General features: G+C 40.5%; 1 protein-coding gene across 1 annotated transcript in view; it reads right to left on the reverse strand.

Annotated features, from left to right (window-relative positions):
• PDE11A (phosphodiesterase 11A) overlaps positions 1-22,933 on the reverse strand; it is a 430,340-nt gene that overhangs the window by 86,340 nt on the left and 321,067 nt on the right. Inside the window, exons 11-12 of the mRNA XM_082466844.1 lie at positions 929-1,075; positions 559-666 (exon numbers count right to left, since the gene is read on the reverse strand). Of these exons, the coding sequence (XP_082322970.1) occupies positions 559-666; positions 929-1,075 (255 nt within the window). The remainder of the gene's footprint in view (positions 1-558; positions 667-928; positions 1,076-22,933) is intronic.

Genomic DNA, 22,933 nt, shown 5'->3' on the forward strand with positions numbered 1-22,933 from the left:
ACTGGCCACATTAACTGAGTTACGGCACCTGGAGCAAAGGTTTGAAGCCTAGTGTACCCCTAAACCCTGAGAGCATTCACTCCTTCTCCTTCCTTCCCGGGGCCTCCCTGGACCTTCTCTCAGATAAGCATCTCTCAGGATTCCCGTGTCCCTGAGGTAATGTTCACACACCCCTTCTTTGGCTTTCTACCAGCCTAGAAAGTCTTATCCAGTGGATCTCTTTGTTTAGTCATTCATCCCCATATCCTCTGCAAAAAGATTGCTTTGAAAATCCAAGTATTTCTTTTGTTAAAAAAAAACAGTTTCCCAAGATAAAACATTAAAAAGAGACTAAAGCAATCATTCCAAGACTACACCTGCTTCAAGGTGTCAGTGATTTTACAGCCTTAAAGCTCAGAGATCATTGTGAAATATAGACACCCATCACCAGGGTAGGAAGTTCCAACATAAAATAAGTCACAGGGCAATCTGTCAGAGAAACGGGAACGTGAAGGGGAAGCCTGTATGTAGGTCCTCACAAATGACAGATGACCTTCCATCGTCACCGAACACACTTACAGTTAACATCGCGAACATCAGCTGGCACACGTTGAAGGCATGTCTCCAGTTGTGGTACAGAACCATCCGATAATTTTTCCTTACTGTCAGAAGCCACCTACACAGTGTCTGAAATGGGAAGGGAAAGGTTATGTCAGGAAGTTGTATGTATCTCCGGTGGACCATTACCAAAATGATGCCTTCTGTCTGAGTAACCCTCAACCGTCGAAGTCCTTCCACAAACATCTCACACGATTCTCACGGTAATCCCACCAGGTGTGCAGGGAAAGTATTAACTTCCCCAATTTATATTTGGGAAACCTGAGGCTCAAAGTGGCTACCATGTTGTTCCAGGTGCACTCCTGGGATCGCCCATGACAGAACATCTTACCTCATAATCGATTTTAAATTTCTGTACCATCCCCAGCTCCATGAACATCCGAAGAGCAGCCGTGACCATGGCATCAACGTCGAGAGAAAAGTCATCAAAGTGTATGTCGTTGATGGCAAGTTCTGACACCAAAGGGATGTTGGCTGCCTACAAAGGCAGAAGACATAAGTCAAGCCAAGTTCACCAGCTTTCCCAAACCCTTCATCTTGCTCTCCTCTCCTGCTTATCAGACGTGCCACATAAATCAGACCTGACCTGCACTTACACTCTGATACAGCTAAAGTCTGAGCTGGAAATGTCTTTTGTTTCTGAACTGCTAATGCCCCAAGCAAATGAAGGGGGTAGGGGAGAGGGAAGCTAATCTGAAGAAAAAATATACACACTGGATCTAGTCTGCAGAATTTAGAATACAAAGCAGTCCAGTTTACTGAAACTGCAGTCATACAGTATATTCTGATGCATATTACAGAGCACTAAACACAAGAAACATCTGGGCAGCCAGCAGCTGTGAATTTTAATTGCCACTATTCAGGAGAAGGACATGGGAATACACCACTTTGCCTTGTTTCTTGCATCCTTATATCCTGTAGCTGTGTACTTGCTCTTTGTTACACACATGTTCTGTATATTCAGAAAGATGGAAAGGATCAGACAGCACATTTCTAGTGCAAAATGTGTTTCTTAATAGGATAGAGATGTTTGGAGCATATGTTTCATTGAAGGAATAAATTTGCGATATAGTTTAGTGTCATTCTATAAAAACATCACAACGTAATTATAATACTGGTCGTACATATTCAGTGTTTTCAAAACACTCATGTTAAGCAGCTGTCAGTCAGTTGCCCTACACAAACTTAAAGGGCATAAAACGTCTTTGGGAATAATTATTTTTGCTGGTTTCATTGGGCCACTCTTGGTAAGGGAATCATTTCTATGTTTTCAGATTATCAGGGACCATTCTGTATTCATATTCCTAGTCTATTCACTGGGTGTAAACTACCCAAAGAGTAATTTATGCCCTGGGACCACTTTGGCCGAGCAATGAAATCCAACTCTGCTCACTCTAAGCATCCCAGAAACCACTGAGTCAATCCTTCCTTCTCAGCCCCATGCTCCTCCATAGGAGCACACACCTCTAGGCTAAAATCCAAACACTGGTTATTCACCACAACATGGAAGAACAATGAACAAATACATACATTATGGGACAATTTGCCTGCTATTCTGCTGATTGTTTATTTTTGTTAAAAATTAATCAGCTTATCTTTCAGTGAATCATTTTACTATATTAACTATTTGTAGAATCTAGCTCCTTGGAATGAAAAAGGTAAGGCTTGTGAAATTCAAACACGGTGGTGGTGGAAATAGTCTTTGTGTGTAGGTGTCCTTATTTGGAGTTCCTGGCCTCATGCGAAGCACTTTAACACCTTGCTTTTTGCTTTAAAAATAATTTAAAATCAGGGACTTCCCTGGTGGTCCAGTGGCTAAGACTCCACGCTCCCAATGCAGGGGGCCCGGGTTTGATCCCTGGTCAGGGAACTAGATCCTGCGTGCCACAACTAAGACCCAGCACAACCAAATAAATAAAGAAATATTAAAAAAATAATTTAGGGCTTCCCTGGCGGCGCAGTGGTTGAGAATCTGCCTGTCAATGCAGGGGACACGGGTTCGAGCCCTGGTCTGGGAAGATCCCACATGCCGTGGAGCAACTAGCCCCGTAAGCCACAACTACTGAGCCTGCGCGTCTGGAGCCTGTGCTCCGCAACAAGAGAGGCCGCGATAGTGAGAGGCCTGCGCACCGCGATGAATAGTGGCCCCCGCTGGCCGCAACTAGAGAAAGCCCTCGCACAGAAACGAAGACCCAACAGAGCCAAAAATAAATATTAAAAAAAAAATTAATTAATTTAAAAAATAATAATAATTTAAAATCAAAGTTATACATGCACATAGTTTTAAGAGTAAGTTAGATCTGCAAGGTTAGTTACACACGCGTGCATGCGCACAAGCACACACACACACTAGCAGAACTCTTCCAGTACCAAAAATTTCCCTTACCTAGAGGCAACCACGTTCAAATCATCTAGATACACTTTTTTTTGGGTATTTGGCAAAGTAAGGTGCTTGTGATTTTATTTTTAAATTATTTTCTGATTTAAGCACTATCTACTAACTTCCCCCCATTGAAGATGAAGATGAAGCCGTCTTACACTGTATCTGTCAACCTCTGCTACCTCATACACTATCCCTTCTCACTCCCCAGTATAATAATATAATAACTTTGTTTAGAGCAATATTCAGGGTTTATACTATAATGACTCTGTAAAAGATATTCATAGCTAAGTCATTGCAATTTAGTATGATTACTCTTCCTTTCCTCGACAGCATTTTGTATTCTCAGAGTTAGTAACTGTCTTCCTTAACGTGCGCTTAGTTTTCTCCATCCTTATCACTAATTCAACCTCGAAACTCTCCACCAATTGTCTAAATCTCATGTGAAAATATTCAGATACTTTGGGTATTCCATCAGTTTTATGAAGAAGTCTCTATTGGAACTTTCTGAACTGCGATCTGGACTGGCAGCCTTCTCAGCCTGGTATATAGCTTTCATCCTGGATGCTTCTTCACCATAACTTTGGGGGTGTCTTCATCTCTCTTTTATTTCTGTATCCCACATCTTTCTCTTTTCTGGCTCTCTCCTTATTTTGGTGAGACATGTCTTCCAATAGCTTCCCAAGAAAAGGTGTGTGTGCTGGGTAAATTTATGAGAGCTTGCATGTCTGAAATGTCTTCATATTATTGTCACATTTGATTGATAGTTTGTCTAGATATCAATTTCTAGGTTGGAAATCATGCCATTAGAATTTTTAAGGCATTCTCTATTAGCTTTAGATGTTACTTTTGACAAGTCAGAAGCTATTGTGAATCCATTACCTTTGAAAATGACTCCTTCTCCCTCTCTGTTTTTGTAGGATCTTCTTTTTGCTTCCAGAGTTCTGAAATATCATGAAAATGTGCCTAGGTGTGAGTTTATTTTCAATCATAATCCTAGGTACCTGGTGTGCCCTTTAATCTGGAAAAGTGTGTCCTTCAATTCTAGAAAAAATTGAAAAATGCACTCTTTGATGATTTCTTCCCTTCGTTCCTTTTCTGGAATTCCCTTTATTTGACCTTTGGACTGGTTTTTTCTTTTCTCTGTTTCCTCCTATATTTCATTTCTTTTCTTTTTTCTCTACTTTCTAGGAAATATTTTCTCTCCTTATTCTTGATATTTTAATATCACAGTTTTCATTTCTAAGAGCTCTTCTTTTTTGTCTGGGTTTTAAAAAATTTTTTAATAGCACCTTAATTTTGTTTCATGGATTCAATGTCTCCTCTTACCATTCTGAGGATGTTAATAATTCTATTTAATGTTTTCTTCTCCCTTCAGAGTTTACTTCACTCCCTTCATTTTGTTTTAGTCTCTCTCTTTTTTATTGTGGTTAGAAAACACATAGCATGAATTTATCCTCTTAATTTTTAAGTATTGTTAACTATATTTACATTGTTGTACAACAGATGTCTAGAACATTTTCACCTTGTGTGAATGAAACCCTGTACCCAATGAACAACAACTTCCCATTTCCCCCTCCCTCCTGGCAAACACCATTCTCATTTCTGTCTCTATGAATTTGACTTCTTCAGATACCTCATATAAGTGGAATCATGCAGTACTTGTCCTTTTGTGATTGGCTTATTTCACTTAGAATAATGTCTTCAGGGGCTTCCCTGGTGGCGCAGTGGTTGAGAATCTGCCTGCCAATGCAGGGCACACGGGTTCGTGCCCCGGTCTGGGAAGATCCCACATGCCGTGGAGCAACTGGGCCCGTGAGCCACAATTACTGAGCCTGTGCGTCTGGAGCCTGTGCTCCGCAACAAGAGAGGCCGTGATAGTGAGAGGCCCGTGCACCGCAATGAAGAGTGGCCCCCGCTTGCCACAACTAGAGAAAGCCCTCGCACAGAAACGAAGACCCAACACAGCCATAAATAAATAAATAAAATTAAAAAAAAAAAAAAGAATAATGTCTTCAGGGTTCATCCATGTTGTACCATATGACAGTATTTCCTTCTTTTTTAAGGCTGAATATTGTTCCATTATATGTATTCACCACAATGGTAAATACATTCTTAATCCACTCGTTGATGGTTTAGCCTCTTTCTCAATCAGCTTATCCTTCCTTAAACATTTTAATATATTTGACTGCTTTAGAGGTATTAGAAGTTTTCCCTAGCTGTGTGGTGATCTTTGGTTTTCAGCCCCCATTTAAAAATGGGGCTCTGAAAGCTTCTATTAGAGCTTCTGGGGGCTTCTCTGAAGAGGGATCTGACTGACCTGTTTCCTTGGGGAAGCTACCGAATGTCTGTATCTTCGGGCCTTTGCTCTTTAGCTACTCAGATTCCCCAGAGAAGAATCTTCTGGGTGTTACAGGGATGGGGATTGGAGGAGCTCAGCATTGGTATATCACTTCATTCAATCCCCTTGTTTCCAGCCTGTATTCCTATCCTCAAGCTCTGCACTGCTGTCCCCCTATCCCAAAGACCTGTTATCATACCCGCTTCAGAGGATAAGCCTCCAGTCTTTATGGAGTGGATGTGTGGGATGAAGTATCTGGAGATCTAACTGCTTCTTAGATTCTCCATTTTCTTGTTTATAGCCCTACCTTCATCCCTATTTCCAAAGGTACTTAATTAGCCAATTCCTGAGCTATTTGGGGGAGAGGGGTCTGTGGCATAAATCTGTTTACCTCTCAGCTTTTCCCACTTAGCTTATTTTGGCTTTCTTGGGTTTGCTGAATTAATATTCATCCATCTGTTTTCTAGCTTTCAAAATTTTGTCATGGTTAAATCCCTTCCCAATTTCTTTATCTTTGAGAATTTATGCCTTTAAAAAAGTCCCTTTATTGTTGTTTTAGTGGGGCTTAAGGAAGGAATAAAAGAAAATGAGTGTGTTTACTCTACCATCTTTATCTAGAAATCATTGAAATTATCTTTATTAAATGGTGCCTTAAATGATCAGCTTGGAGAACTCAGAGGTAATCCAGCCTTTGGATTTAGCCCCTTTGTTTCTGTGTGCATGGCCTGGCTGCAACCACATAGACCTCTTTCTCTTGTTCTGTGTCCCCATGTGTTCACTTGTGTCATCCTGACGTCACTTATTAGGCTGTAAAAATCTCAGAGGCAGATGGCATGCTTCTTTCCCTTAGGGAAGCTCCAGAATGACTCTCTACTTCCATCACATGTTTCAGGGTTTTGCATACAGAGAATGCCATGTACTTAGACTGTTCTGTGCTTGTTGTAATTTGTTCAAATTCAAACTCAAATACAACTGGAAAACCACTTCCCAAGAGGGTAGAAGCCTTGTCCCAGAAGACACAAGTCTTTCTGGTTTCAGGGGAGGAGTTTGGTTCTGCTTTGGCGACCCTCTTACAGCTTGTCGCCAAAGAGCAGAAACGGCGATGGAGACTGCGTTGCTGCTCTCCAAGTGCCCGTCTAGTGGATTATTAATAGCATATTCCCTGATGCCATTATAAATCCTCTACCCTTCAAAGGCACTAAATTCGCTTAATTATCTTAAAAATTAAAGAATATAGGCATTATTTCATTATGAAATGTTAATGGAAAGGAAATAAGAACATTAGGTTGAAAAATGTAAGATGACCTCTGGTTCACCAAGACCCATCCTTATTGACCTTGTCTTTTTTCCCCTACTAGGTTGATTGATCCACAGTTAAATCATACCAGTCTACAGATCATCCTGAGTCCTGTCGTAAACCCTTGCTGACACTTGTAGGTGCAGAGAAAGTCCCAAGCCTTTCAGGAATGACCATTTTCAGCTATTTTGAGAAGTATGGATAGTTTTCATCTACATTCCTGGGTTCAAGAGCAGTTTCTGGAGAAATCTATGAAGAATAAAGAGTAGTGTGTGTCCTCTGGAGGTGCACATGGAGGTCTAGTCTGCAAAAGATTTGAGAAGAGCATCCCCAAATTTTCTTGTTATAGAGCCATATGCACCCCATCTCTTCTGATAGGTAGAGAATGGGGCCACATCTTCCAAAACTATAACTACTCTAGCCATAGGATATTAACAAAACAAATCAAAGTCAATTTCTCCAAGTGTCAGTCTTCAACTTTTAAATATTTATAAGGTACCACATCCCTAAATCAAAGAGGAGTGCTACAATCCAAAATAACTACTGAATTAATAGCCAGGAAATAACATTTGGATAAAAGAACCATTTACTTTATTGTAACAATAAACGAAAACACAGAATTATGAGTCCTGGAGCTAATTTGAATAATGTTCAAGAAGTGGGACTCTAGCTGTCTGGGGGTACCTGATACCCTTTGACCATTCCTCTTCTTTGTTTGGGTCTTAATAGTTAAGTGGTTATCAAAGGGAGTCATAAAACTGTCTCCTCTAAAACTGAAAAGGTAGATTTACAAAGAGGCTATAAAATGTTAAAATACTATCCTGGATCCCTTGACACAAGAGTATTACATTTTGTGATGCTCAGAAAATGGGAAGAAACAACAAAGTGGGTGGTGGTCCAGCCCTAGAAATTCAAAGGAGAACTGTGTTGCCAATCCAACCCACTCACCCACTAAGCCCTCTGGACCAAAGGATTCTGGGATGAATGGAATAATGAGGACAGGACACTGCGCTGAGGTGATGTGGAAGGGACTGTGAAGTTGTGTTTTGCCAGCACTGTTTTAGCACTTACTACATACATGCCAGACACTCTTCTAGCACTTTATGTAATATTAACTCATTTGATTTCCACAGGGACCCTAAGAGGTAAGGAATATTTCTAATCCCATGTTATAGATGAGCCAACTGAAACAGATGAGAGACAATTTGTTCAAATTTGCATTGTTGTGATTGGCAGAGGTGGATTTGAACCTGAGGAGTCTGGTTCTAGACCCTGGCGCCTAAGCACTATATTGCCTCTAAAAGCAGACCGCTGCCAAGTCGAAGGGTTTCCCATGCCTGCATTATGCAGCTAACTTGGGTGCACCGTGAGCAGTGTTTGTGATTCCCAGATGACTAGCCTGTTGATCCATTTTTTATGATGGGCAGCCTGGATCCATTTGAAGGGACAATGTTTTGGTCTGTACTTATTTGAATCCATTTGGGGAAGTCTCTAAACTTGCAACTGATTTTGGAATAAGCTCCAGTTGTTAGCTTTGTTCTGATTACTGTGAACACAGAATCAGCTCAATACTCCCAAGACTATCCTGCAAAAAATAACTTGTCCTCTGAGGGAGCAGAGGCAGACTTCAGGCAAACCTTAGCTCAGAATCACCAGCAGAGCATTGATGGGACTCTAATATCACCCTTGGCTGGACAAGATAACTTAGTAAAATAAGGGAAGCAGCAAGCAGGTGATACGGTGGGGAGGAGAGCAGGGAGATGAGGGATCCTTCTGTCTGGATGGGATTCTGTGAAGGTTTCTCTTGTATAGTTGGGACACAGCTGAGATATGCTTAAAACACACACGCACTCAGGCTTTAGAGGGACCAGTAGTACTACAAGTAGTCGTTTAGATAGCACACAGGCCCCTGCCCAGTGGTGAAGGGTGAAATTTTAACTAATTTCTATTCCTCCTCAAGAAAGGAGGACACGGGTCCTTTTGAATCTCAGTACAAGTTTGCTTACCTACACCAACTTCCGAACAGGGAAAGCTGGGATACTTAGGTGGCTCACAGATTTATCCATGACATGTGAAACATGGGAAAGATACAGAATTCCAAAAAGAGGGAGCAATAAAGCTTCAGTAGTGCACCGTCAGTTGACCAAGAATATGATGGCCCAGCATATTCTCAGGCTCCACCAGCTCACTCAATCTATGCACAACACAGAAGCTGCAAAAGGCTGGGAAGCCACCTGGTGGTGTGTGTGGCAGTGATGTGAAGATCTGAGTCCTCCTCGTGTTCTTGGGGCCAGGCATACAACAATGCCATAGTCAACCTCTGCAGTTCATGGGCTAGATTTATATATAGAAGCAGTAAAACTTAGAACCTAAGAGTGAATATAAATGTCTAAGAACTGTGAAGAAATATTTTTTTAAAAGAATTATAAGGCCTTATTCTATCTCATATTAAAATAAATAATGAACATAGTATATGTTTTTACGTTAAAACTTAGACTTTATCCCTTTAATTCAGCCGATACCATTTTTACCATGTCACTCCCTCTTTAAATGCCTTTCAGGACTCATTGTGGCTTGCTGAAGGAAGTAAAATTCCTTAGCTTGGTATCCAAGGCTCTTCATAAACTGGTTCTACATTGCCCATCCAGTGTTACCATCTTCTAGTCTTCCATGGATGCATCAGGATGGGCAATTTATTATCCTTTTTCTCATCTTTCTCTCTGTGGTCGCAGATTATTCTACCCCTCCACCCACAGGGTTTGACTTCTTCCTTACTCTGCCAATTGAAATTCAAGTCCCATTTTCTGTACAAGCTCATTCCCATTCATCCATTCCTTCTTATTTTTTTTTAACATCTTTATTGGAGTATAACTGCTTTACAATGGTCTGTTAGTTTCTGCTGTATAACAAAGTGAACGAGCTACACGTATACATATATCCCCATATCCCCTCCCTCTTGTGTCTCCCTCCCACCCTCCCAATCCCACCCCTCTAGGTGGACACAAAGCACCGAGCTGATCTCCCTGTGCTATGCGGCTGCTTCCCACTAGCTATCTATTTTACGTTTGGTAGTGTATATATGTCCATGCCACTCTCTCACTTTGTCCCAGCTTACCCTTCCCCCTCCCCGTGTCCTCAAGTCCATTCTCTACATTTGTGTCCTTATTCCTGTCCTGCCCCTAGGTTCTTCAGAACCATTTTTTTTTTAGATTCCATATATATGTGTTAGTATATGGTATTTGTTTTTCTCTTTCTGACTTACTTCACTCTGTATGACAGTTTCTAGGTCCATCCACCTCACTACAAATAACTCAATTTCGTTTCTTTTTATGGCTGAGTAATATTCCACTGTATATATGTGCCACATCTTCTTTATCCATTCATCTGTCAATGGACACTTAGGTTGCTTCCATGTCCTGGTTATTGTAAACAGAGATGCAATGAACACTGTGGTACATGACTCTTTATAAATTATGGTTTTCTCAGGGTATATGCCCAGTAGTGGGACTGTTGAGTCATACGGTAGTTCTATTTTTAGTTTTTTAAGGAAATTCAATACTGTTCTCCATAGTGACTGTATCAATTTACATTCCTACCAACACTGCAAGAGGGTTCCCTTTTGTCCACACCCTCTCCAGCATTTGTTGTTTGTAGATTTTTTGATGATGGCCATTCTGACTGGTGTGAGGTGATACCTCATTGTAGTTTTGATTTGCATTTCTCTAATGATTGGTGATGTTGAGCATCCTTTCATGTGTTTGTTGGCAAACTGTATATCTTCTTTGGAGAAATGTCTATTTAGATCTTCTGCCCATTTTTGGATTGGGTAGTTTGTTTCTTTGATATTGGGCTGCATGAGTTGCTCGTATATTTTGGAGATTAATCCTTTGTCAGATGCTTCGTTTGCAAATATTTTCTCCCATTCTGAGGGTTGTCTTTTCGTTTTGTTTATGGTTTCCTTTGCTCTGCAAAAGCTTTTAAGTTTCATTAGGTCCCATTTGTTTATTTTTCTTTTTATTTCCATTTCTCTAGGGGGTGGATCAAAAAGGATCTTGCTGTGATTTATGGCATAGAGTGTTCTGCCTATGTTTTCCTCTAAGAGTTTTATAGTCTCTGGCCTTACATTTAGGTCTTTAATCCATTTTGAGTTTATTTTTGTGTATGGTGTTAGGGAGTGTTCGAATTTCATTCTTTTCCATGTAGCTGTCCAGTTTTCTCAGCACCACTTATTGAAGAGGCTGTCTTTTCTCCATTGTATATTCTTGCCTCTTTTATCAAACTTCAGGTGACCATATGTGTGTGGGTTTATCTCTGGGCTTTCTCTCCTGTTCCGTTGATCTACATTGCTGTTTTTGTGTCAGCACCATACTGTCTTGGTTACTGTAGCTTTTTAGTATAGTCTGAAGGCAGGGAGCCTGATTCCATTTTTCTTTCTCAAGGTTGCTTTGTTATTCAGGGTCTTTTGTGTTTCCATACAAATTGTGAAATTTTTTGTTCTAGTTCTGTGAAAAAGGCCATTAGTAGTTTGATAGGGATTGCATGAATCTGTAGATTGCTTGGGGTAGTATAGTCATTTTCACAATGTTGATTCTTCCAATCCAAGAACATGGTATTTCTCTCCATCTGTTTGGATCATCTTTAATTTCTTTTATCAGTGTCTTACAGTTTTCTGCATACAGGTTTTTTGTCTCCTTAGGTAGGTTTGTTCCTAGGTATTTTATTCTTTTTGTTGCAGTGGTAAATGGGAGTGTTTCCTTAATTTCTCTTTCAGATTTTTCATCATTAGTGTATAGGAATGCAAGAGATTTCTGTGCATTAAATTTGTATCCTGCTACTTTACCAAATTCATTGATTAGCTCTAGAAGTTTTCTGGTAGCATTTTTAGGATTCTCTATGTATAGTATCATGTCATCTACAAACAGTGACAGTTTTACTTCTTCTCTTCTGATTTGGATTCCTTTAATTTCTTCTTCTTCTCTAATTGCTGTGGCTAAAACTTCCAAAACTATGTTGAATAATAGTGGTGAGAATAGGCAACCTTGTCTTGTTCCTGATCTTAGCGGAAATGGTTTCAGTTTTTCACCATTGAGAATGACGTTAGCTGTGGGTTTGTCATATATGGCCTGTATTATGTTGAGGTAAGTTCTCTCTATGCCTACTTTCTGGAGGGTTTTTATCATAAATGGGTGCTGAATTTTGTGGGAAGCTTTTTCTGCACCTATTGAAATGATCATATGGTTTTTATTCTTCAGTTTGTTAATATGGTTTATCACTTTGATTAATTTGCATACATTGAAGAATCCTTGCATTCCTGGGATAATGGTATATTATCTTTTTAATGGGCTGTTGGATTCTGTTTGCTAGTATTTTGTTGAGGATTTTTGCATCTATGTTCATCAGTGATATTGGCCTGTAGTTTTCTTTTTTTGTGACATCTTTGTCTGGTTTTGGGATCAGGGCGATGGTGGCCTCATAGAATGAGTTTGGGAGTGTTCCTCCCTCTGCTACATTTTGGAGGAGTTTGAGAAGGAAAGGTGTTAGCTCTTCTCTAAATGTTTGATAGAATTCACCTGTGAAGCCATCTGGTCCCAGGCTTTTGTTTGTTGGAAGTTTTTTTTTTTTTTTTTTTTTTTTTTTTTTAAGATTAATACATTTATTTATTTATTTTTTAGCACCTTTAATTATTATTTATTTATTTATTTTTTTTTTTTTTGGGCTGTGTTGGGTCTTCGTTTCTGTGCGAGGGCTTCCTCTAGCTGCGGCAAGCGGGGGCCACTCTTCATCGCGGTGCGCAGGCCTCTCACTATCATGGCCTCTCTTGTTGCGGAGCACAGGCTCCAGACGCGCAGGCTCAGCAGTTGTGGCTCACGGGCCTAGTTGCTCCGCGGCATGTGGGATCTTCCCAGACCAGGGCTCGAACCTGTGTCCCCTGCATTAGCAGGCAGACTCTCAACCACTGCGCCACCAGGGAAGCCCTGGAAGATTTTTTTTTTAAATTATTTTTTAAATTTTTGGCTGTGTTGGGTCTTTGTTTCTGTGCGAGGGCTTTCTCTAGTTGTGGCAAGCGGGGGCCACTCTTCATCACGATGCGCGGGCCTCTCACCACCGTGGCCTCTCTTGTTGCGGAGAACAGGCTCCAGACGTGCAGGCTCAGTAGTTGTGGCTCACAGGCCCACTTGCTCCGCGGCATGTGGGATCTTCCCAGACCAGGACTCGAACCCGTGTCCCCTGCATTGGCAGGCAGATTGTCAACCACTGTGCCACCAGGGAAGCCCCTTGTTGGAAGATTTTTAATCACAGTTTCAATTTCAGTGCTTGTGATTGGTCTGTTTATATTTTCTATTTCTTCCTGGTTCAGTATCGGAAGGATGTGCTTTTCTAAGAACTTGTCCATTTCTTCCAGGTTGTCCATTTTATTGGCATATAGCTGCCTGTAGTAATCTCTCATGATTCTTTGTATTTCTGCAGTGTCAGTTGCTACTTCTCCTTTTTCATTTCTAATTCTGTTGATTTGAGTCTTCTCCCTTTTTTTCTTGATGAGCCTGGCTAATGGTTTATCAATTATTTTTAACTTCTCAAAGAACCAGCTTTTAGTTTTATTGATCTTTGCTATTGTTTCCTTCATTTCTTTTTCACTTACTTCTGATCTGATCTTTATGATTTCTTTCCTTCTGCTAACTTTGGTTTTTTTTGTTCTTCTTTCTCTAATTGCTTTAGGTGCAAGGTTAGGTTGTTTATTGGAGATTTTTCCTGTTTCTTGAGGTAGGATTGTATTGCTATAAACTTCCCTCTTAGAACTGATTTTGCTGCATCCCATAGGTTTTGGGTCATCGTGTTTTCATTGTCATTTGTTTCTAGGTATTTTTTGATTTCCTCTTGGATTTCTTCAGTGATCTCTTGGTTATTTAGTAGTGTATTGCTTAGCCTCCATGTGTTTGTATTTTTTACAGACTTTTTCTGTAATTGATATCTAGTCTCATAGGGTTGTGGTCAGAAAAGATACTTGATAAGATTGCAATTTTTAAAAAATTAACCAAGGCCTTATTTTTGACCCAAGATATGATCTATCCTGGAGAATGTTCCATGAGCACTTGAGAAGAAAGTGTATTCTGTTGATTTTGGATGGAATGTCCTATAAATATCAATTAAGTCCATCTTGTTTAATGTATCATTTAAAGCTTGTGTTTCCTTACTTATTTTCATTTTGGATGATCTGTCCATTGGTGAAAGTGGGGTGCTAAAGTCCCCTACTATGACTGTGTTACTGTCAATTTCCCCTTTTATGGCTGTTAGCATTTGCCTTACGTATTGAGGTGCTCTTATGTTGGGTGCATAAATATTTACAATTGTTATATCTTCTTCTTGGATTGATCCTTTGATCATTATGTAGTGTCCTTCTTTGTCTCTTGTAATAGTCTTTATTTTAAAGTCTATTTTGTCTGATAGGAGAATTGCTACTCCAGCTTTCTTCTGATTTCCATGTGCATGGAATATCTTTTTCCATCCCCACACTTTCAGTCTGTATGTGTCCCTAGGTCTGAAGTGGGTCTCTTGTAGACAGCATATGTATGGGTCTTTTTTTGGTATCCATTCAGCCAGTTTATGTCTTTTGGTTGGAGCATTTAATCCATTTACATTTAAGGTAATTATCAATATGTATGTTCCTATTACCATTTTCTTAATTGTTTTGGGTTTGTTTTTTGTAGGTCTTTTCCTTCACTTGTGTTTCCTGCCTAGAGAAGTTCCTTTAGCATTTGTTGTAAAGCTGGTTTGGTGGTGCTGAATTCTCTTAGCTTTTGATTGTCTGTAAAGGTTTTAATTTCTCCGTCGAATCTGAATGAGATCCTTGCCAGGTAGAGTAATCGTGGTTGTAGGTTTTTCCCTTTCATCACTTTAAATATGTCCTGCCACACTCTTCTGGCTTGCAGAGTTTCTGCTGAAAGATCAGCTGTTAACCTTATGGGGATTCCCTTGTATGTTATTTGTTGCTTTTCCCATGCTGCTTTTAATATTTTTTCTTTGTATTTAATTTTTGATAGTTTGATTAATATATGTCTTGGCATGTTTCTCCTTCGATTTATCCTATATGGGACTCTCTGCGCTTCCTGGACTTGACTATTTCCTTTCCCATGTTAGGGAAGTTTTCAACTATAATCTCTTCAAATATTTTCTCAGTCCCTTTCTTTTTCTCTTCTTCTTCTGGGACCCCCTATAATTAGAATATTGGTGTGTTTAATGCTGTCCCAGAGGTCTCTGAGACTGTCCTCAATTCTTTTCATTCTTTTTTCTTTATTCTGCTCTGTGGTAGTTATTTCCACTATTTTATCTTCCAGGTCACTTATCCATTCTTCTGCCTCAGTTATTCTGCTGTTGATTCCTTCTAGAGAATTTTTAAGTTCACTTATTGTGTTGTTCATCACTATTTGTTTGCTCGTTAGTTCTTCTAGGTCCTTGTTAAATGTTTCTTGTATTTTCTCCATTCTATTTCCAAGATTTTGGATCATCTTTACTATCATTACTCTGAATTCTTTTTCAGGTAGACGGCCTACTTCCTCTTCATTTGTTTGGTCTGGTGGGTTTTTACCTTGCTCCTTCATCTGCTGTGTATTTCTCTGTCTTCTCATTTTGCTTAACTTACTGTGTTTGGGGTCTCCTGTAGGCAGGCTGCCGGTTCATAGTTCCCATTGTTTTTAGTGTCTGCCCTCAGTGGGTAAGGTTGGTTCAGTGGGTTGTGTAGGCTTCCTGGTGGAGGGGACTGGTGCCTGTGTTCTGGTGGATGAGGCTGGATCTTGTCTTTCTGGTGGGCAGGACTGCGTCCGGTGGTGTGGTTTGGGGTGTCTGTGAACTTATTATGATTTTAGGCAGCCTCTCTGTTAATGGATGGGTTGTGTTTCTGTCTTGCTAGTTGTTTGGCATTGGGTGTCCAGCACTGTAGCTTGCTGGCCATTGAGTGGAGCTGGGTCTTAGCACTGAGACGGAGATCTCTGGGAGAGCTCTCGCCGATTGATGTTACCTGGTCCGGGAGGTCTCTGGTGGACCAATGTCCTGAACTTGGCTCTCTCCCTCCTCAGAGGCTCAGGCCTGACACCCGGCCGGAGCACCAAGACCCTGTCAGCCACACAGTGTCAGTTGCCATGGTCCGGCCTCGGGGCTGCAGGGCCCAATCATTCTCTCTTGTCCTACAGTGACCTTTTCCTTCTCTGCAGTTGTATAGATCACTGTAATATTTATAATCACTTTATAATGTAGGGTTTTCAAATATACCCCTTAGAGTAGGAATTAGGTCCCTGAATCAGCTAGGTGGATTGGCTCGAATGTGTTTACGTGTGATTTGGGGAGAGGGGTCCATAGCTTTCTTCTGACTCCTCTGTAGTTTAACACGGGTTCTTAGGTGGACACAATCCCCAGATGATCACTATATACACTCATGTTTGAGAAGAACTTCACTACAGGCTGTTTGCTCCTAGGGTCTTGGTACCTATGATGAATAGCTAAGCTTCCCACGGAATGGCAACGCTTCCCATTATAGGGCTAACCAAGTCAAAGGACATTTATATATTTGTCTTTTTTAAGTGCATAAACGCAAGGAAGATTAGTAGTCAATAATCTCTATATTGAAAAAGAGAGGAAAGTTTAAAGAAATGCAAACTTCTAGGTACAGCATTTCCCCTCTCTTACTAAACTTTAATTATTCTCAATTATTGCTTAATTCACTTTGGTTTTCTAGGCTTGAGTAGACCTATTACTTTGATCTCCTTAATAGGAGAATGAAACTTCTATCATCTCTTCACATGTGATTTTCAGGAATTTCACCAGAAGTTAAAAATCTTATGGCCTTTCCTTTACTTCTGCTTGAGCTATTCTGGTGAAACAATCTTATCTGTAACTGTTTCCTATTAATCTCAGAAACCGCCTTCGTTATCTTTCATGCAGCAACATAACCTTCATGAGAAAACATGTTTCTCACATATTTTTCTTGTCATGGTGAGAACCAAAAGAAAAAGAAACATCATAGTGACTACACCCTTTTGAAATAGACAAACTTTCTCTTACGTGAACTGTCTTTTCAACCCTGGCTCTTGGATAGTTCTAATATGCTCTCATTATTTATGTTTATCAAAGAAACAGTTCTCATTAGCAGCACTGAACATTTAAATGCTGCATTTCAACAGAAACAGGTCATTTCAAAAGAGATTTTCTTTTTTCCCAGTATATAGCATTTAAAATAAAATTAAAAACCATTTGGTACAAGTTTTTAAAAGAAAGGTATCCAGTGTTTCTTCTTTAACATATGCAGTTGATGTAATATTTGATTATATATTTCCATGTTTTCTCTAGTTTCTTTATGAAAGATTATTTAAAAGAAAGATTATAAGATTAATCCACCTTGCATTATGTACATTACAATGATCTTAAAGGCAGTGTGTAAGGTAAGTAGAACCAGCCCTGCGAGATGGTGATGATGTGTTGAATCTTTCATTTAAAATGGTTGTTCATCAAGCCTACAGTTCCTAAGTGAAGTGGGCATTCTGAAGTAATTTTTCTTTGAAAAAATGTTTCTGTTATAAAAGTTTACTGCTTTCTTATTAAAGTTTACTCAACATGGTATATCAAAGTGTTGTTTTGTTGTTGCTAGTAGTAGTGATATATACATAACCTGTTTTGTCCCAAAAAACATTTAATGTGGATTTCAAAGATCCACGCAATAATAGAGAATAAAAGAAAGTAAAAATAGGCCAGAAAGACAAATCAAAGGGAAACTAAGGAGAGGAATGTAAAACATGATCAGAAGTGAAGTTACTAGACAAAATGCATGCCGCAGCATCAGTGCATTTGTAAGGATAGCCAAATTTGTCTGTAGGCTTCCTAGTAACTATTACAAAGAGAATCTGATATATTAGATGATTTACAGTGTTTGTAAGATTAAAGAAAACAAGGGCAAAGGTAACCCACAGAGACACAGCTATGCTATCTCTGAGTCTAGAGAGAAATATCTTTTGTGTTTTTCAGGGAAAAATTTCCCAAACCAGTGATTCCCAAAGTTGGACATCAGACCAACTACATCAACATCATCTGGGAACTTGTTAGAAAGGCAAATTCTGAATCACAAATTCTATTTGTGTTTAACAAGCTGGTGCCCATTAACAACTGAGAACCATTGTTCTAAACATTATCTCCACCTCAAGCACTCAGAGCTGGGGTGGCTTTGGGTGGTGTACAAATTTGGGGGATGGAAGGCAGAGTATGAGGGGTTCTCCAAGGAAGTGAAAAACCACAGACTGATGAGGGTTTGCTGTGCAATTCTTTTGACTTTTTCTATGTTTGAAATTTTTCATAATAAAATATTGGGAAAAAATAATTCACTGCTAACAAGGGATGAAACATCAAACTAACAGTGCTATCCTTCCAGAGAAAGGTTTGACTCTATCAGGGATTTGTGCAGTGATGTTACTAAGACGTATGGTTTAAATTTTTCTAGTAATTGTTTTCTCTTGAAGCTGTTTATTAAATTTACGTTGTACTTGCCTAGAACACTCTTCACAACAGTTATGGTCTCTAATCCTACCTCCGGCTCCTACTTGCTAAGTGGCCATGGGCAAGAAACTGAAGTAAGCCTTGATTGAGCGTTCTCTGTGTAGTCAATAATACTACTACTTTGTATGGTTGTTGTGAGGCATAAATGAAATAACACACATAAAGAGTCTAGCATGGGGCTTCCCTGGTGGTGCAGTGGTTAAGAATCCGCCTGCCAATGCAGGGGACACGGGTTCAAGCCCTGGCCCAGGAAGATCCCACATGCCGCGGAGCAACTAAGCCTGTGCACCACAACTACTGAGCCTGCACTCTAGAGCTCGCGAGCCACAACTACTGACCCTGTGTGCCACAACTACTGAAGCCTGCGCGCCTAGAGCCCGTGCTCCGCAACATGAGAAGCCACTGCAATGAGAAGCCCGCGCACCGCAACAAAGAGTAGCCCCTGCTCACTGCAACTAGAGAAAGCCCGTGCGCAGCAACGAAGACCCAACACAGACAAAGATAAATAAATAAATAAATTAAAAAAAAAAAAAAAAAAAAGAGTCTAGCATGGTTGCTCGGAAACAGGAAACACTAAATCATACTGACTGTTATATTAATTATGGTTGTTGTTGGCATGTTGTTGTTACACTTATTATTATTTTTATATTGATGTCAGCCTCAAAGAAGGAAAGGGTGGACATAAAAGATTTCAATGACTAGGCCATGAGGAATCAACTCTATCCATTCCCTTTGAAGACCTCTACATTTAATTCAACTTAAGTTAACACACATGTATTGCATGCCTAATTCTACAACAGGCCCTGCCCTGTGTTATAGATACATTTGTGAAATCACTGTGGTCCTTGTGTTCACAGTGGGTCAGGGGACCAAAGAAGTAAACAGGCAATTATAATACAGTGTGGTAAGTGCTGTTAAGCAGGGGAAACATAGGGTTCCATTGGAACCCCTGGGAGAATTTGATGAAATACTTCTAGCTTAGTGTCTCTGCCTTAATTCTAAATCATCGTTAAACTTCAGCTTTATAAAGTATATTTATAATAATTTAAAAGGTTTAAAAATAGTTATCATGATCGAAAGTTTCTCAAGGTCACAGAGCTTGTATTGCAACCTAAGAAAAGATGTGGACTCCAATCCTAAGATGCTCATGGTCTACTCAAGGAGAGACAAGAGTAAACAGAATGGAGCTAGTCCAGAAAATGGCGGAGGAGTAAGACGTGGAGATCAGCTTCCTCCCCACAAATACGTCAAAAATACATCTACACGTGGAACAACTCCTACAGAACACCTACTGAACGCTGGCAGAAGACCTCAGACTTCCCAAAAGGCAAGAAACTCCCTTACATACCTAGGTAGGACAAAAGAAAAAAGAAAAAACAGAGACAAAAGAATAGGGACGGGACTTGCACCTCTGGGAGGGAGCTGTGAAGAAGGGAAAGTTTCCACACACTAAGAAGCCCCTTCACTGGCGGAGATGGGGTGGGGGGTGGTGGGCGGGGGGGAAACTTCGGAGCCACGGAGGAGAGCGCAGCAACAGGGGTGCAGAGGGCAAAGCGGAGAGGTTCCCACACAGAGGATCGGTGCCATCCAGCACTCACCAGCCTGAGAGGTTTGTCTGCTCACGTGCCGGGGCGGGTGGGGGCTGGGAGCTGAGGCTCGGGCTTCGGAGGTCAGATCCCAGGGAGAGGACTGGGGTTGGCTGCGTGAACACAGCCTGAAGGGGGCTAGTGTGCCACAGCTAGCCAGGAGGGAGTACGGGAAAAAGTCTGGACCTGCCTAAGAGGCAAGAGACCATTGTTTCAGGGGTGCGTGAGGAGAGGGGATTCAGAACACCGCCTAAACGAGCTCGAGACGGGTGTGAGCCGTGGCTATCAGCACGGACCCCAGAGACGGGCATGAAATGCTAAGGCTGCTGCTGCCGCCACCAAGAATCCTGTGTGCAAGCACAGGTCACTATCGACACCTCCCATCCTGGGAGCCTGCGCAGCCTGCCACTGGCAGTGTCCCGTGATCCAGGCACAACTTACCTGGGAGAACACACGGCGCAACTCAGGTTGTTTCAACATCACGTCGGCCTCTGGCAGCGCAGGCTAGCCTTGCATTCCAGTTATAACTACCATGCCCCTCCCTCCCCTCGCATGAGTGAGCCAGAGCCCCTAATCAGCTGCTGCTTTAACCCCATCCTGTCTGGGCGGGAACAGAAGCCTGAGGGTGGCCAACATGCAGAGATGGGGCCAAAACCAAAGCTGAACCCCAGGAGCTCTGCCAACAAAGAAGAGAAAGGGAAATTTCTCTGTGCAGCCTCAGGAGCAGCAGATTAAATCCCCAAAATCAACTTGAGGTACTCTGCATCTGTGGAATACCTGAAGAGACAATGAACCAACCCAAAATTCAACGGTGGACTTTGGGAGCAACTGTATACTTGGGGGTTTGCTGTCTGCAACTGACTTGTTTCTGATTTTTATGTTTATCTTAGTATAGATTTTAGCACTTGTTATCATTGTTGGATTTGTTTATTGGTTTGGTTGCTCTCTTCTTTTTTTAAAAATTATTTTTAAATTTTTAAATTTTAATTATTTTATTTTATTTTTTATTATTATTTTTTAATCTGTTTTTTCTCCCTTTTCCTCTGAGCCGTGTGGCTGACAGGGTCCTAGTGCTCCAGCCTGGTATCAAGCCTGAGCCCCTGAGGTGGGAGAGACGAGTTCAGGACACTGGACAACCAGAGGCCTCTCAGCCGCACGTAATATCAATTGGCAAGAGCTCTCCCAGATATCTCCGTCTCAATGCTAAGACCAGCTCCACCCAATAGCCAGCAAGCTCCAGTGCTGGATGCCCCATGCCAAACAACTAGCAAGACAGGAACACAACCCCACCCATTAGCAGAGAGGCTGCCTAAAATCATAATAAGTTCACAGACACCCCAAACCACACCACTGGATGCAGTCCTGCCCACCAGAAAGACAAGATCCAGCCTCATCCACCAGAACACAGGCACCAGTCCCCTCCACCAGGAAGCCTACACAACCCACTGATCCAACCTTACCCACTGAGGGCAGACACTAAAAACAATGGGAACTATGAACCAGCAGCCTGCCTAAAGGAGACCCCAAACACAGTAAGTTAAGCAAAATGAGAAGACAGAGAAATACACAGCAGATGAAGGAGCAAGGTAAAAACCCACCAGACCAAACAAATGAAGAGGAAATAGGCAGTCTACCTGAAAAAGAATTCAGAGTAATGATAGTAAAGATGATCCAAAATCTTGGAAATAGAATGGAGAAAATACAAGAAACATTTAACAAGGACCTAGAAGAACTAATGAGCAAACAAATAGTGATGGACAACACAATAAGTGAACTTAAAAATTCTCTAGAAGGAATCAACAGCAGAATAACTGAGGCAGAAGAATGGATAAGTGACCTGGAAGATAAAATAGTGGAGATAACTACCACAGAGCAGAATAAAGAAAAAAGAATGAAAAGAATTGAGGACAGTCTCAGAGACTACTGGGACAACATTATATGCACCAACATTCGAATTATAGGGGTCCCAGAAGAAGAAGAGAAAAAGAAAGGGACTGAGAAAATATTTGAAGAGATTATAGTTGAAAACTTCCCTAATATGGGAAAGGAAATAGTCAGTCAAGTCCAGGAAGCACAGAGAGTCCCATATAGGAAAAATTGAAGGAGAAACATGCCAAGACATATATTAATCAAACTATCAAAAATTAAATACAAAGAAAAAATATTAAAAGCAGCATGGGAAAAGCAACAAATAACATACAAGGGAATCCCCATAAGGTTAACAGCTGATCTTTCAGCAGAAACTCTGCAAGCCAGAAGAGTGTGGCAGGACATATTTAAAGTGAAGAAAGGGAAAAACCTACAACCATGATTACTCTACCTGGCAAGGATCTCATTCAGATTCGATGGAGAAATTAAAACCTTTACAGACAAGCAAAAGCTAAGAGAATTCAGCACCACCAAACCAGCTTTACAACAAATGCTAAAGGAACTTCTCTAGGCAGGAAACACAAGTGAAGGAAAAGACCTACAAAAAACACAAGTGAAGGAAAAGACCTACAATAAACAATTAAGAAAATGGTAATAGGAACATACATATCGATAATTACCTTAAATGTAAATGGATTAAATGCTCCAACCAAAAGACATAAACTGGATGAATGGATACAAAAAAAAGACCTGTATAAATGCTGTCTACAAGAGACCCACTTCAGACCTAGGGACACATACAGACTGAAAGTGTGGGGATGGAAAAAGATATTCCATGCAAATGGAAATCAAAAGAAAGCTGGAGTAGCAATTCTCATATCAGACAAAATAGACTTTAAAATAAACACTACTACAAGAGACAAAGAAGGACACTACATAATGATCAAGGGATCAATCCAAGAAGAAGATATAATAATTGTAAATATTTATGCACCCAACATTGGAGCACCTCAATACATAAGGCAAATGCTAACAGCCATAAAAGGGGAAATTGACAGTAACACAATCATAGTAGGGGATTTTAACACCCCACTTTCACCAATGGACAGATGATCCAAAATGAAAATAAATAAGGAAACACAAGCTTTAAACGATACATTAAACAAGATGGACTTAATTGATATTTATAGGACATTCCATCCAAAATCAACAGAATACACTTTCTTCTCAAGTGCTCATGGAACATTCTCAAGGATAGATCATATCTTGGGTCAAAAATAAAGCCTTGGTAAATTTTAAAAAAATTGCAATCTTATCAAGTATCTTTT

This window comes from Balaenoptera physalus (genome assembly GCF_965194825.1).
Source record: "Balaenoptera physalus genome assembly, chromosome: 6".
In the NCBI taxonomy this organism is placed as follows: Eukaryota; Metazoa; Chordata; class Mammalia; order Artiodactyla; family Balaenopteridae; genus Balaenoptera; species Balaenoptera physalus.